General features: G+C 39.4%; 1 protein-coding gene across 5 annotated transcripts in view; it reads left to right on the plus strand.

The window, feature by feature from the left end:
* The window catches only part of BCL11B (BAF chromatin remodeling complex subunit BCL11B), a 92,486-nt gene extending 81,096 nt beyond the window's left edge, over positions 1–11,390 (plus strand). For all 5 annotated transcript variants that reach the window (XM_039712883.1, XM_039712886.1, XM_039712884.1 and 2 more), the window contains one exon: positions 7,598–11,390. In XM_039712883.1, coding sequence (XP_039568817.1) covers positions 7,598–9,609 — 2,012 coding nt within the window. In that variant the 3' untranslated portion in view covers positions 9,610–11,390. The remainder of the gene's footprint in view (positions 1–7,597) is intronic.
* Positions 11,391–16,330: the final 4,940 nt, after the last annotated feature.

Raw genomic sequence — 16,330 nt, forward strand, 5'->3', positions numbered from 1 at the left:
TCAGCTCTGTATTGGTAACTAATTCATTTGGTTTCCCCCTCATTTAATAAAACAGTTAATTTGGCAAAATAGATATTTATTATTGCAAGAGTGACAAAGAGATTATTTGCAGTTCTGCCTAATAGGAAAAAAACGACTGTTGTAATGGCTTCAGAAAATAAAATAGTTTCCCAAAAGTAGGGCAGCACTTAATCCACCAAAACTAGAGTTTGACAGTTGGCTTTAGCACAGGAAGAATTAATAGTACATTGGTAACAGTAGTGTAATATTAATATTTTTTAATATTTGTGTCAACCAGTACTACTGTAGATATTTTCCAAGAGGTAGAAAATGCTCTCAAGAATATTCATATCACTAATCAAAATCAGTGCAGAGAATGGTAGGGTCTTGTGAGGTGTGTAGGTTCTCTTGGCATAAAGCTTCTTGCATAATCTCTGTTGAGAGCTTGCAGTCTCACTAGTCAAGGTAGAAAGAGGATGGGGAAAGCTGTAAAATATACAGGCAGTGTGTGGGAGAAGAATATTACATGAAGTCGTGATTTTTCTTCTGTTGAGGATGGCACTGGAGGAGATAGGCTATCAAGAGGCAAGGTAGGAAAAGAGAACAGGGCCTTGTATGGGAGGAAATGGGATTCTGTAAGGATCCTGAGAAGTAACACCTCACGATTACTTATTTCTTCAGACACCCCTGATTTTCCATCCACCTCTTAAAAACATTTCATTTTTGTTTCCTTGTCACATTCTTTCCTTTCACTGACCTCATCCTGAGATTCCCCATTTCCAGATGATGACAGGCCCTGTGGCCCCTCATGCTTGGGCTTTTACACCTAAATCTTCATCTACTCTTGACTGAGATGCACTTCAGGTTGGCTGAGATTTACAGGAGACCAGGGCTGTTTATCTGAGCGTAGAATTGGAGGTGCGTGGGTTGTGAGACTGCAGGCGACTTGTTAAGTCATAAAATGCCAACTTTAGCTCCCAATTGACACTAACTTTATGAACTGTTGGTGATAGTCCCTGTAACCCTCAGCAGGATGTGCTGCAAGACTCTCTTGAGCCCTTTCTTTAGATGAGGCAGTATAGGGATGGATGAACTGTGTTAACTCTGGGGATGGAATTGTGCTTGTTTTTCATCTTCAGTTCTTGCTGCCATCAAAACAGAATTAATGTTAAGAGAGGTGGAAAGAGGTATGGGACCTTTGTGTCTGTTATTTAAAGCTAGTGACTGGCATTGGACTGGCAGTGGTGATTCACACCCAGACTTGGACCCTACTTTACATTTCTGCCTTAATTTTTATTGAGACTGTCAGTCCTTCTGAAATGGCAGTAGCAGCACTTTTAAACAGCTCAGTGAATGTAAGCAGGGAGTGTAAAATTCTCAGTATTGTGTGTGCTTAGATAGTGTTTAGCCTATTATAAACATAGGTGAGTAAAAGTTCTTGCTACCTTGGAAAATTTAAAGTTATAATATGGCTTACAAAACCCCTTCAGAATAAAAACATATATTACAGATATTTTTGCAGACCCAATCAAGCACCAAGCATGAACTGATATAGGTCACATAGCAGATCAACACTGCAGACACCTGAAAAAGCATTTGGCCCTTGTCTGGATGATCTGTCAAACTTATGATGATATATTTTTTTCACCATGCGACATTAAATCTTTCCAGTATTTAATACCCTTCTTTTTAATGTCAGCTGGTCTTATAAGGAGACTTGTTAAAATTGTGTTCTCAATTATGGCATTTTAATTTAATAATAATTCAATTAAAGGTGTGTTTTTTATGGAGCATCCATGCTATTTTTATTGGTATTATTAGAGTAACCATCATAATAACAAGGAGTAATTATTTAAATGTTCATTAAAAATCAAGTGGTGCAGAAGAGAGTAATATTGGAGGAAAGATTGTAGGAACCTGATACATGTCTGTTCCTGAGTGCTACAATAAAAGGTGCCCTTTCTTTAAAGCTTGCAAGTTTCTACTTTTCCTGAACTTCTAAAGGTACAGTAAACCAGCATTAAAATTCCTTAATGTTTTTATTGCTGCTGTTGCAACTTTGTAAAATGGAACCAGAAACTTTATCTGGAAAGTACTGCTAGAGGTAAGGAATGGCAGTGGTTATATGGACCTGACTGCAGGTCCTCACCACAGTCCTGGCAGGGCTTATGGGTGGGTGATTAAAATGAGGGGGAGTTCATTCCCTGTTACCACTAATGGAATTATTCAGGCATGCTGACGGGAGGATTCATAAGGCACTGGATGTCACTGTAGCTCAGCAGAAAATAATGAATTCTCAACAGTTCTTATCTCACACTGATTATTGTTTGATGGTATCCAGAATAACTAAGGATATTTTGAGGGAAATTTTTATCTCCAGGGTAAAGGCGCTCAGCATTCAGGGTACGTATAAAGTTATGTACCAACTGGGCAAGGAAGATCTGCATATCACTAAATGATACAAGTCAGACTGCAAGGGACAGATAAGTCAGGGATTCAGCAGACTGGTGGAGTGGGGGGGATGTCTACAGACCCTGTCTAGTCTTGTTCTGACCTGTGTTTTCTCACTGTCTCCTGTAAGGGCAGAATTTGGGAGGCAGGGTCTGAATTCAGCTTTGTTTAGAGCTGTTCATGAAAGAGAAAAAGGCTCATTATTGCACTGACATTTTGAATGGAACATAATCTGTCATGCACTAATCGAGGGAACACATTTTAATATTTCTGGAAAAGACCATCTCTTTGTCATAATATGCAGAAAAGGCAACAGTGTTCAATAAGTTCAAAGTTTACAATGACCTGCTTTGGGAGAAGATACTAGAGAGATTTTTAATCTCCCAGGTAAAAATAAAGCAAGATCTAATTGTTGGGAGTTGTACTCAGCAATTCAAATTGGAAAGGCAACATTTTTTTCATACTAAAAATAGTCAACATGGTCACTGACTACTCCAATACAAAGTGAATTCTCCTTCAACATTTCCAAATCAAATTGGGAGAAGGGGATGCTAAAAGACATAAAGTGGTTCAGCTGCAAATCCTTCGGTTGGATAATAACTGTGAGGTGCAGACTAACTTGTTTCCTGTGTTTTGCATGTACATCTGGGTAGGACAATATATTAAGATCTTAAATTGCAGGAAGAAAGATTTAGATTAGGCACTTGGGGAATCTTAATGATGGTAAAGGAGAGAAGGAATGAGGTAGACTTTAAAAAGATTGTAGGCTTTCCATTTGGTGGCCTTTGAAGCAGGATATTGGAGCAGCTGGCATAGATATGAATAGATTCATAGGTATGGACGTGTGGTGACAGGACAAAGAGGAAACTAAAAGGAAGTGGGTTTAGATCAGATATTAGGAAAAAAATCTTTACTATGAGGTTAGTGAGGCACAGGAACAGGTTACCCAGAGAAGTTACAAATGTCCCATCCCTGGAAGTGTTCAAGGCTGGGCTGGATAGAAGTCTGAGCAACCTGATCTAGTGAAAGGTGTCCCTGCCCATGACAGAAGGGCTGGAACTCTATGAACTTTGAGGTCCCTTCCAGTCCAAACCATTCTATGACTCTATTATCCTTTGGGTCAGGAATTGGATGACGTCAAACCTTAGGATTTATTCCAGTCCTCTCATTCTTTAATTTCACAATCCTTCGTAGCCTTTAAATGGTATTTCTGAATACCTGAAATACCATTTCAGTAGGTCTTAGTAGGCTTCAGCCCTACAAACTTCTATCATGTCTAAACTGGCAGTATTTGTTTGGCTTTACTGTAACCTGGAAGCTACAATTGATTGCTCAGAAGTTCTGACCTGGATGTCTCATCTCTGTACATACACCCTGTCTACAAACTATTGTAAAACTAGAGAATTATACTTCAGCTCTCAGCCCTGAAATTCAAGCCTAGTTACAGATTGTAGAATTGAAACCATGTGAAATTCACTGAACAGTATTAATGAAGTCTTGGCTTGTGTTTGACTCTAAGCACATGAATAATTTCAACACTATCCAACGGAGCACTTCAGCCTATGCTTAAGTTTCACTGATGTTGATTACTCACATGCTCAAAGTGAAGCACATGCTAAAGTGATAAAGACTGCATATGGCAAATACTATATAGGTAGTTGTCATGAAGTGGGTATTTAGACAGACTTCAGTGCAGGTGGCAAGGGATTAAGATAGCTATATATCAAAAATAGCTTTATAACAAAGACTTTTATAGTGTAGGTGCCTTATTAAATATAAGGATCATTCTTGAGCAATACATGGCTGTTTCTGGGCATGTTTAAAATATTTAGCAAGTTTTTGAACATAAAAATTTTCAGAGTGGATCTTCAAAGACTTTTTGACATTGTTCTGTTCTTAAAAGTGAGCATCTACACTGCTCAGGGCAACTTTTAGGCAAGATAACCATGAAGTGATAATATGGTAACTAGCTTTTTTTTTTTTCTATTTTTTTAAAAGAGGGAGTCTGGGGAAAGTCTTTGAGGGCTGTGAAAATACATATATATATAGGTATGCATATATGAACATTCATGAATCAGTCAGAGATTAGTAGCCAGGTAGCCTACAGTCAATTTTGCTGTTGTGCTGAGGACTCCTGAAGAGGAACCCTGAGGACCATAAAAGCTAAACAAAACAAACAAGGGAGAGAAGACCTATGGCTGCTAGCATATAAATGTTAGATCACTAGTAGCACTAATTTTGTCTTTTTGAAAGAAAACTAAAAAGGTGGGGACTTACTTTTCTCTCTTCAATTTCATGGAGGTGAAGTTTTGGAGAGCAAAACAAATCAAAATATCTTAGTTGTATGTAACATGTAATAGCAAGCATCCAGCCAGCTGCCATTTTGAGGGTAATTTTTTTAATCAGCCATTTCAGTTTTAGGTTGGCCTTGATCCTCAGCCTGCTCAGGAATTTTCCTTCTTACGTATGTGCCTTTTCTGAAGTAAACATGTTGCTGTTGTTGTCGCCTAATACACAGCTGCTTTCTGCCTCCTGTCAGTTCTTGAGCTAAGCAAAGACAATGCATGCACATACACAGACACTCAGTCACTTTATTTTTTTAAAGAAAAAAAAACCCACAACAAAAAAAAGTGCATGCTGTGACTTTAAAAATGAAAGAATTGAACAGCTGTGGGTAATAAATCGATTAATTAGAGTGGATAAAGTGAAGGTGAAGGGTGCAGAGCACTCTTTAATTTGAAGATATATGACCTTGTAAGATGCTGCACTTCATTTGTTATTAGATCACACTTCGTAAGGGGCTTTATTAAAATCTATTCTAGGGTGAGCTGAGGTAAAACATATTGTTTAAAAAAGCTTTTGACAGAGTATGTTATATACTTTAGTCTGCTTCAGTGATTTCTGTCACTTTTTATACTACACATGTTGCTGTGCAAGAAGTGTTAAAGGTCCAGACATTTTCATAATATTTCTGTAAGAAACAGAAATTTAAATATTTGAAGTAATAATGGGAGCATTTACTGTTGCTTTGGCTGCAAAGCTGACATAAAACTTCCTAACTGCCTCAGTGCTGAGTAGATTTTTAAGGGATAATGTATGAGTTCCTTTCCATGTTTGTATGTGGCTTTCATTAATGTCAATAGCAGTTACGGGCACTTTTTTCCAAGCCAAGGGCATTTCCCAAACTTGGTTGTTTTTCCAATAGTGACTGTTAGAAATTAATCAAAGCAACTGTGTCTGACCCATACAGACACAGAGTGTGGGGCCAGGGCATGAGTGCCACATCAGCCAAGCAGAAATATCTACTGTATTGTGCACATTTTTTATTGTCTGTGAAGAGACAGCTTCAGTTTCTTCTTCAAATCAGGGTTTGAAGCTGCTATCCACAGCAATAGCCCTACTAAATCAATAAGTGCATGAAGATTTGCACCACATTTATCACCTACCTTTGTAAATAAGTCTCAATCTGATACATGATTTTTCCTTTATGCTGTTATGGATGCATATTGGTTGATAAGATTAAATAAACTGACAGGCTGATATGTAGGCAGATAATCTTCTAGCCTCCTTGTCTAAGGTTTTGTAGGTTTTGTTAGCAGCAGTCATTCCTGCAACAGCCAGAAGAGGGGAATTAAATCAGCTTCTCTTGATGTGCCCAAGTTTAAATATTTGTTTTTTGGTTTTTGGGTTTTTTTGGTCTGCTATGAGTCATTCCTCTTTACAAGGTAGTTTCAATAATGTGGTTCTGTTCACTTTGCAAATGCTTTAATTTTCAAGCTCATGCAACAGGCTTTTGGGAATGGCAGTGCCCCTTCTAGAAAGGCTCTGTTAGTTCAGCTTTGGATTTGAGCTCCTGTGGAGGGGCTGAATCAGTCATTGCTTGGGTCCTGGCTCCGTCATAGGTTAGGCAGAAGCTTGTTTCAAGTATTGAGCTTTCAGGATGTTTAGTGCCTTTAGGTTCAGTGGGGCCATTGCTAGACAAAATGTGTGCTATCATAAACAAACAAGCAAGCAAGAAATTAATTTTTTATTTTCCAAAATGGTCAATTTTTTTTCAGGAAACCTCCAACTCATTTGAAAACAAACAACAAAACAAATCCTGGATCATGATTTTCAAGTTGACACATATTTATGAATTTATCAGCATCTTGCAGAGGCTTTGAAAAAAGGAGCAGGGGCAAGGAGGGAAATGCTTTTTGCAGATACCACATAGTTTACATTGTGCCCAGGACCGGAATTTTCTAGCTAGCAAAATTATGACTGTGATGCAGACTTGTCCACACCTGTCCTTTATGTAAAGCTGAATCAAGGTTAAAGGAATGCTTTCCACCTTTATGCAGCTGTTCCAAAGGCTAGAAAAGCAAACAGAACAGTGTTTTTGGCTCTGGTGAGCATTTCTGCATTGGAGGGCAGGCTCAGGCTCAGAAATTCTTGGGACGTGGTTCAAGCATGGCCCGACATTTGTTACTGTTAATTGCAACTGTGCTGTCGGCTTTGATTACCGGATGTTTCATTTGAGTGGCTTCTTGGTGTTTTGGCAAAAAGAACGTCAAAGTGGTTTATGCAAGGGTATGTTTTCCAAGCTCCTGTTGACTTGAATAGGACTTTTGTGGCTAAATAGCTACATAATATTTTAAAAATGGAAGTGCTGGCATGACTTAAGCATGTATAAATTAAATTCAGCAAAATCTCAGGGGACTGCTGCATGAAGTATATAAAATGAGAGAGTGAAAATGACACTGAAGGTCCTTACAGGTGCCTTGTAAAACTTACCACACCGCATTTTTCTTGGTTTTTGTCTGTAGTCATAAATCCCTTGAAACAAATTCCTTTTTGTGGAATAAACACATGAAAGGATTTGGATCCTTACACGTCATAAAGGAAGGTTTTATTTGCAAATTAGAGGATGTAAACCTATATAGCACAAATGCGTATGTGTGATATTTGTCATACATGTTAAGTGAATAAGTGCGGTGAGTAAATGTGCTGTTCAACAATTTATATCAGTCAATACGTTGCAATTAAATCCTTCTTTCAGAAATGCCAAGGAGGAAGTGTGTTAACAAAATAAAGTGAATGCCAACTGTATTTAAATGTTCTCTGCTGTATTATTTTTTAAGTGTTCTTTCTGTTTTTTCTTTTATAGGTAAAGATGAGCCTTCAAGCTATATTTGCACAACATGCAAGCAGCCTTTTAATAGCGCTTGGTTCTTGCTTCAGCATGCCCAGAACACACATGGATTCCGCATCTACCTGGAAACAAGCCCTTCAAACAGTTCCCTTACTCCACGCATCACCATCCCTCCTCCTCTGGGACCGGAGACTGTTGCACAGTCCCCGCTGATGAATTTTCTTGGAGACAACAACCCCTTCAACCTTTTGCGCATGACAGGACCCATCTTGCGTGAACACCCCGGCTTTGGTGAGGGTCGGCTCCCAAACACGCCTCCGCTGTTCAGCCCACCGCCTCGTCATCATCTGGATCCACATCGCCTTAGTGCCGAAGAAATGGGGTTAGTTGCCCAGCATCCCAGTGCCTTTGACAGAGTTATGCGTTTAAACCCCATGGCAATTGAGTCCCCAGCGATGGATTTCTCCAGAAGGCTTCGAGAGCTGGCAGGAAACAGTTCCACCCCTCCGCCAGTCTCACCCAGTCGCACCAACCCTATGCATCGTCTGTTGAATCCTTTCCAGCCGAGTCCTAAATCACCTTTTTTGAGCACCCCGCCACTGCCCCCCATGCCCCCCAGCAGCACTACGCCTCCCCAGCCTCAGGCCAAGAGCAAGTCCTGTGAATTTTGTGGCAAAACATTCAAGTTCCAGAGTAACCTTATTGTGCACCGGCGCAGTCACACAGGAGAAAAACCCTACAAGTGTCAGCTCTGTGACCATGCTTGCTCCCAGGCCAGCAAGCTAAAACGCCACATGAAAACGCATATGCATAAAGCTGGCTCCATGACAGGCAGGTCAGATGATGGACTGTCCACCACTAGTTCCCCTGAGCCAGGCACAAGTGAGCTCACTGGAGAGGGACTGAAATCCAGTGAGGCAGATTTCAGGAATGAGAGCGATCCTTCCCTGGGCCATGACAACGAAGAAGAGGAGGAGGAGGAGGAGGAGGAAGAGGAGCTTGAAAATGAGAGCCGGCCAGAGTCGAGCTTTAGTATGGACTCAGAGCTGAGTCGTAACCGAGAAAATGGCTCCAAGTCGCTGCCAGATGAGAAATCTCTTGTCCTGGGAAAAGTCATTGAGAATGTAAGTCTAGGTGCCATTCAGCAATATAATGACATGTTAGCTGAGAAACAGAAGAGGAGTAGCTTCATGAAAAGGTCCTCTGACCAGCGAGACTTGTGTCCTCGAGACCTCTGTCAGAGAGATCCAGGTGACGAAGACTCAGTGGTAGGAGAGCTGGACCGCACTGAGGAAGGTACGGTCAATGGAAGAAACTTTGGCCCGGGTGAACCCTTCCCAAACTTGTTCCCCCGCAAGCCAACACCTATCACGAGCCCCAGTTTAAACAATTCCTCTAAAAGAATAAAGGTAGAGAAAGATTTGGACTTGCCACCAGCAACGATAATACCTTCTGAAAACGTTTACTCCCAGTGGCTGGTAGGGTATGCAGCATCGCGGCACTTCATGAAGGATCCGTTCCTCGGATTCACAGACTCCCGACAATCCCCCTTCGCGACCTCTTCCGAGCACTCATCGGAGAACGGGAGCCTGCGTTTCTCCACTCCGCCGGGGGACATGCTGGACGGGGGGCTCTCAGGGCGCAGCGGCACGGCCAGCGGAGGCAGCACCCCCCACATCAGTGGACCCGGCCCCGGGCGACCCAGTTCGAAGGAAGGACGCAGGAGCGATACATGTGAGTACTGTGGCAAGGTCTTTAAGAACTGCAGCAATTTGACGGTACACCGTCGGAGCCACACTGGAGAGCGGCCTTACAAATGCGAGCTCTGCAACTATGCATGTGCCCAGAGCAGTAAGCTGACGCGCCATATGAAAACGCATGGCCAGATAGGGAAGGAGGTCTACCGCTGCGACATTTGCCAGATGCCCTTCAGTGTTTACAGCACCCTGGAGAAACACATGAAAAAGTGGCATGGAGAACATTTGCTGACAAATGACGTCAAAATTGAGCAGGCAGAAAGAAGCTAAGGCCCCCCCCCCCAATCTCCCGCCCCGCCCCCACCTCCGCTAGGTTAAATTTCAGGGGTCTAGGTAACATTTTATTTGTACAGTTTAACTATTGCCAACTGAGAAAAGATGACCTAACTTGCCTCCGTAAACATAACTTAGCATAACTATGGTAAGGTGCCAGACTTTGGCACTTAAATATAACCTGTGTCTACAAAGTTCTATTAAACCCGAGGGTTGATTAAGGCAGTAAAAATTGTGGAGCCTTTTAACTGTGCAATAATTTCTGTATTTATTGGGTTTTTGTAATTTTTTGGCATGTGCAGGTACTTTTTTTATTCTTTCTGTTTAAATTTCTTTTAAAATTTTGTTGGGTATCCCTTTTTAATTTTACCCAGTCGTAGCCTGAGATTACTTGCATTGTAGGAGAGAAACATATCTTTTAAAATTATAATTTTTGGGCCGCTGCTTTGTTGAAATTTAAGCTAAGTGTGTGTAATTTCTTGTGAGGAAGCCAGCATTTGAACTGAAATCTCTCTTTTTTCTTTTTTCCCTTTCTTTCTTTCTTTCTTTCTTTTTAAATGACCTTGAAGATTAGGAAAAACAAAATTGTACAGCGGATAACAATCTTTAAAATTAGCACTTTCTTTTGAAATTGGATCAAATACATAGCACTGACAATGTCGCTGAAGATAGAGGCCTTTTCTAGATGGATTTCAGCACTAAAATTATGGCAACAAGAAAGACATAGATGCAGAAGGCTGCTACACTCAAACCCCAGAAACATTCTTAATTGTGCATTACTATAGGATAGTTTCTTCTTGTTAAAAGCTATGGCAACATAATGATGCCAGTTTGTCACTTTCTGGAGTGTTTTTCCCTCCCTCTTCCCCTCCTGTGACTCTTCCCAGAGACAATAAAAGTACATCTTGAACATTTTAATATTACTTTCAAACCTCAGAGGAGCCAAATGCCATATTTTTTTTTTTTTCTTTTAAAACCACAAAATCATAAATTTGAATTTAGGACATCTACTTTAGTCCATATGTGCTGTAGTTGATTACTAAAAGATAGGAAAGTGTGAATTTCTCAATGAAAAGCCTCAGCTCAGGCATTTGGTTTATGAATAGGAATATTAGAACTATCTTAGATGCTGTACAGTGATGTTATTATAAAGAAGGGAAAAAATAAATTCACGTTGATTTACCTGTCTTGGCAAGATTCTGCTCCTACTGAAGTCAGTAAGATTTTTTCCAACCTAATTAGGAACAGAATGAAATTGTATTCAGATAAAAGCATTACGACAGAGAAAAATTAAAGCAAAGAAATATGCACCTGCTCTACTTTCAAATTCCAAATTTTTAAAAGCCTTTTTCAACTAATATTAGCAAACAGTAGACAATTATGGTTAGACATTTTAATTATGTTGACCCGCACTTTAAATCTTTTGTTTGTGGTTATGAGAAAAATGGCTTCTCAACAAGAAATTACATCATATTCTACTTGGCCCAAAGGTGGGTTAAACTGTAATGGAACAGCTGAGATTAAGTGTCAGTGTTGCTAAGCATGGCATTCACAATACTGGCACTATAAAGAAAAATAAATAAAAATAATTTATTGGACAGTTTTTCTACTGCCATTCAATTTGACGTGAGTGCCTTGAAAACTGATCTTCCTATTTGAGTCTCTTGAGACAAATGCAAAATGTTTTTGTGAAATGGAAAGACTTTTAAAAAAAAAGTAAAACAAGAAAAGTACATTCTTTAGAAAAAAAAAAGAGCCACATTTACTTAAAAAAAAAATAATTACTGGTTGAAGATAGTGGACATGAAAATGCCATAAGACCCAATCAAATGAAGATGTATACCCAGCACAACTTCGGACATACATTAGCTGAATTATTCTCAGCCTTTTTTTTTTTTCAGGACAACGCTGCTTAGGAAATGGAATGGAAATGATTTACTGCTGAATTAAAACTCAAATGACACAAATTATAAGTTGCTATCATTGAATGAGAAAAAACAATTCAGGAACAACGGCTAATTTTTTTTTTAAAAGTTAAATTTAGTGCACTCTGTCTTAAAATACGTTTACAGTATTGAATACATACAAGGGTAAAAAAGAAATTGTGTGTATGTGTGTTTGAGCAATCTTTTTTTTTTTCAAAGTTTGCTTAATAGGTTATTAAAAAAATGCCATAATGGCCATGTGTATATTGTTTTCTTTTGGTGACGGGGTTTTAGTATATATTATATATATTAAAATTTCTTGATTACTGTAAAAGTGGACCAGTATTTGTAATAATGGAGAATGCCTGGGCATTTTACAAAACCAGAAAGAAAAAAAAAAAATTCTTTTTTCCTTGAAAATGTTGCAGTAAAATTTAAATGGTGGGTCTATAAATTTGTTCTTGTCACTGTAACTGTAAAGTCTTGAGTTTTAGTAAATTTTTTTCTGCCTTGGGTGTTGAATTTTTATTTCAAAAATGTATAGAATCTTGTATTCGGGGATTAAAAGGTGATTGCTACACCATGTAGAAAAAGTATGTAGAAAAAAGTGCTTAATATTGTTATTGCTTTGCAGAAAAAAAAAATCACGTTTCTGACCTGTACCTATTTTTCTCTTTTTTTCTCCCCTTTCCCCCTTTCCTTCCCCTTCTGGAATGGATATTGATATTGGTTGATTCATATGATGTAGGCACTTGCTGTATTTTTACTGAAGCTTGTAATTTTTTAACTGTACGCTTGTCCTTTTAAAGGGATTTAATGTACCTTTTTGTTAGTGAATTTGGAAATAAAAATAAAAACAAACAAACAGGCTGCCATAATATATTTTTTTAATTTGGCAGGATAAAATATTGCAAAAATAAAAAAAAATTTGTATGTGAAGTCCTTATTGTACAGGAAAAAAGGGGGTTGTTAGACGACCTTTGAGTAAAAGAAACAAAACAAAATAATTAAGTGCTTTTTTATTTTACTTTTTTTTTCTTGTTGTTGTTCACAAATAATTTTAGTTGTATATATATTTTTTTGTCAGAAATGGCCTACAAAAAAGTGCTGTTCCCACAGGGCTCTAAATAACTTCAAAGTTGCCTGGACCCCTTGCATCAAGGTTTTACCAGGTATGGTTGAACCAGGCTGGATGGATATTGCCTATTTGTATGAAAAGAAATTCCGTTCCTGGAAAGGTGTCTGGGGTGACATCCCACAGCTTCCCTGCAGATTTGAGAGAGAGAGAGGAGATTTCTTCCCCTCCTTCCAAACAAGAAGATGTCCAATACATCTTCTGTCTCCTGGCCAACCCCCACTCATTGCTCCTCACACCCTGCCACTGCCCTCTGGAAGAAAGTCTTTTTATAGCAAAAAGTGAGAGCTGCTGCATCACTTTGACATAAAATGGTGAAAAGGCCTGCTGTTGGTACAGCTGTAATCGGGTTGAAGTAAAATTAGTCCAGGCACAGCCCTCCTCTTCCCTGTCAGAACAGGATTGACTCCGTGTACAGGTCTTGCCAGTCCATGTTATTAGCTGCTTTGCTGCTGTTCACTTCTAAATGTACATTCCATAAATTTCTGAATGTTTGAGGGACTGGGATGAAATCCTGTACCTTTTGATGTCTCTCGTATTTGCAGTTATTTCTCTCTCTCTCTCTCTCTCTCACTCTCTCCCTTTTGGGTCGAGGGGAAGACGTGGCAGAAGAGGCACTAATGCTTTAGTGAAGGGGAGGAGAAAATGATCACCGCTCTTGCAGAAAATGACGGTAAAACTTCAAACAAGAAAAAAAAAATATATTGCCATGCCAAATTATTCTGCTTGCATCGTTACAGAATCACTGGAGCAATTGGAGAGGCATGGGTGTGACAGTAGGGAGAATTTGGTCCACCTTATCAGATAGATATATGCCTTCCTGGCTTGAATGTCGCACCCTTAAGTCTTCTGGACAAATTCTGTATCTCAATTAAACTGATATAAATCAGGAATTATTCATCACTCTTATTCTTGGATTATTCCAGCATAACTGAGGTTGGAATGTGGTCCCTTAAAGGCACATTTTCACTTTTTGGTGAAAATTCAGATCTCTGGCTTTTGTACAAATCCAGTCAATCCACAGAACTCAGAAGAATCTCTTAGACTTCCCTCAGTGCAGCAAAGATCAGAAGTTAACTGCACATTTTCAGTCCATAATAATTCATTGATTTAAGAAAGAATTTCACTTTTCATTTTATTATAAATTGTTTAGGAGTTTCAGTCTCACTGTCGTTTTTAATTATCCAGGATAGCTAACACCAGCAGTTGTCTAATTTTGCGACTTAGATCACTGAAACTAACGATAAGTCACCCAAAAGCACAAGGGTTGTGTTTCTGCAGACTGTAGTGATACTGAAATGGCCCTCCTTTTCTTCTTGCTTAGAAGAGCCGTAGTTTACTAGGCCATAAGCACAATATAACATGGACATAGCTAGAATGCTGCCATAGTTCTTTTCACACTTTTAGTTTTAAGGTTGAATTTATTACTTTCCTTGTGTCTAGTCTTGCTGCCATTGAAGTCCAGAACAAAACTCCAGTTGACTCCCTGGCAACAGGACAGGTGCAGAAACCTGATTTTGGAAAGTAAAATAGAAATTTTTAAGGAAAGGGTCAAAAAAATCAGCATTTCATCCCAGTCCTATGTAAAAGACAGTCCAAGGTTTTGTTTATCACAGGCAAACTCATTTTTATGGTGCTCTTTGTATTTTAGAACTGCAAAGCAAAGTAACATTGATTTAAGTTGTTTGCATTTGTACCGGCAAGGCAAAATATTTTTATTACCTTTTTCTATTACTTATTGTATGAGCTTTTGTTGTTTACTTGGAGGTTTTGTCTTTTACTACAAGTTTGGAACTATTTATTATTGCTTGGTATTTGTGCTCTGTTTAAAAAACGAGAGCACTTTTTTTTTTATTATGGATAAAATGTTGAGATGGCTGGAGGTCATTTCAATATGGCTTAGTGAAATATTTATTGTTCCTTTTATTCTCTGTACAAGATTTTTGGCCTCTTTTTTTTCCCCTTATTGTCACAATGTTGAGTTCAGCATGTGTCTACCATTTCATTTGTACGCTCGTTCAAAACAACGTTTGTTCCAGTTTCAAGTTATAAAAATAAATTGGACATTTGACTTGATCTCCAAATCTTGTCTTTCCTGCTTTTTTGAGATGGAGGGGTGGGAAGGGGAAAAAGAAAGGAGCAAGGGGTTGAAGCCTCAGTACAGATGATAGAGCTCCTGCCATATTTTCTGACAGCTCTCATGGGAGTCCATCAGGAGAGAAATCTTGTTTGAGGAGGATATGTGAGATCTTGAATGATGCTAAGCAGATGCTCAAGTCCTGCTTACATCCCTTGGACTTAAATAGAATGCAAGGTATTTCCTGAACAGGGGTCTTAAGAGAAAGTGGTAGAATAATGCTTGAAATAGACACATTTCTCATGCAAAATTGTGTTATGTTTGGGGCCATTACCTCAGTTTTCTGAAGGTGCTGAGAAGTGCTTTGCTCGTGTTTTTTCCCTTCTCTCCCTATAAATGTAACCGTATGGTGTATGCACTCAGGTTTGTTACCATGTTCTGCTTTTTGGATGCCAATGCAAATAGGGAGAACACTTACAAATTCAACCAGGACCTGAATTTGGGCCACAGACTGTATTATGTGAGAAGTACCAAAATGTAACTGCAGCTAAACATCTGCTCCTCCTTCTCAGCTAGGGACAAAGACATGAACATTCAAAGGCAGAATTTTGCACAATTTGCATTTTGAGGATAGAGCTGACAGCTACAGGCAGTTCACTGTCCTGATGTTCTTTATCAAGCCAACCTGTTAGCTAATGCATGGAAATCTTAAATAAGAGAATTGTTATTCAAACCATTATTGGAAAGCAGAGGAAAGATTTGGAGTGTTGGAGACCAGATTCTGGTTTCCTGGAGGCCTTGGTCCAGCAAACCATGTAGCAGGCTTTTGATTCAAAGCAGGCAGGTAATTGAAATTCATTTCAAAAGAACTGCTCCTGGACTTTAAAGTATTTGGCTCAACTCAGAAGTCAGGAGGGGAAGCTAAGTGGTGTGTGCTACAGAAGAGCTCCTACAGATGGTCCTTTCCTGATCTCAGGCTCCCTGAATCTACAGTCTAAATTTAGGTATGTGTGTAAGCGCTTTGCTGGATCAAGACTTCAGAGTGATATAAAAGTTACAGGCTTTGAAAAGTTGCACTCATGAAAAAACAGTGAAAATGAAATCAGAGCCCGACGCTGACAATTATATTGGGCAATAGTTCACGCTATAATTTCCCAAATGCCGTGTTCATTTTGGATGCCTTCTGAAGTGAGCTGTGAGGGCTGTTACATTTTACTTCTAAGTTTTGTACAGTTTGCATTTGAATGGGGTGTTTTTGACACCCCATAAACATGACTTCACTCCAGCTTTACACCGCCATGTCACTTTGCCGGCTGTAAAGACGCTGCAGGCCTTGCAGATGTTGATGTGGTGCTTGAAGATTTAGCAGCAGCAGCCACTGTTGTGCATGGCAGCTTGTGGCTGGGAGGGTTTGGAGATACAAGGGGTCTCTGTCTACTGCCTCTGCTAGGGAAAGTGATATATGCCTGGCAAGGAGAATCCTGGACCTCCTGGAAGTTGTAATGCCTTAACTCATCACCACTGGATATGCTAGAACTTGTCTGTCAGAGCCATGATTACCCACATACATTGGCATGAGGG

Source organism: Passer montanus, unplaced genomic scaffold (genome assembly GCF_014805655.1).
Source record: "Passer montanus isolate IOZ18808 unplaced genomic scaffold, ASM1480565v1 scaffold27, whole genome shotgun sequence".
NCBI lineage: Eukaryota > Metazoa > Chordata > Aves > Passeriformes > Passeridae > Passer > Passer montanus.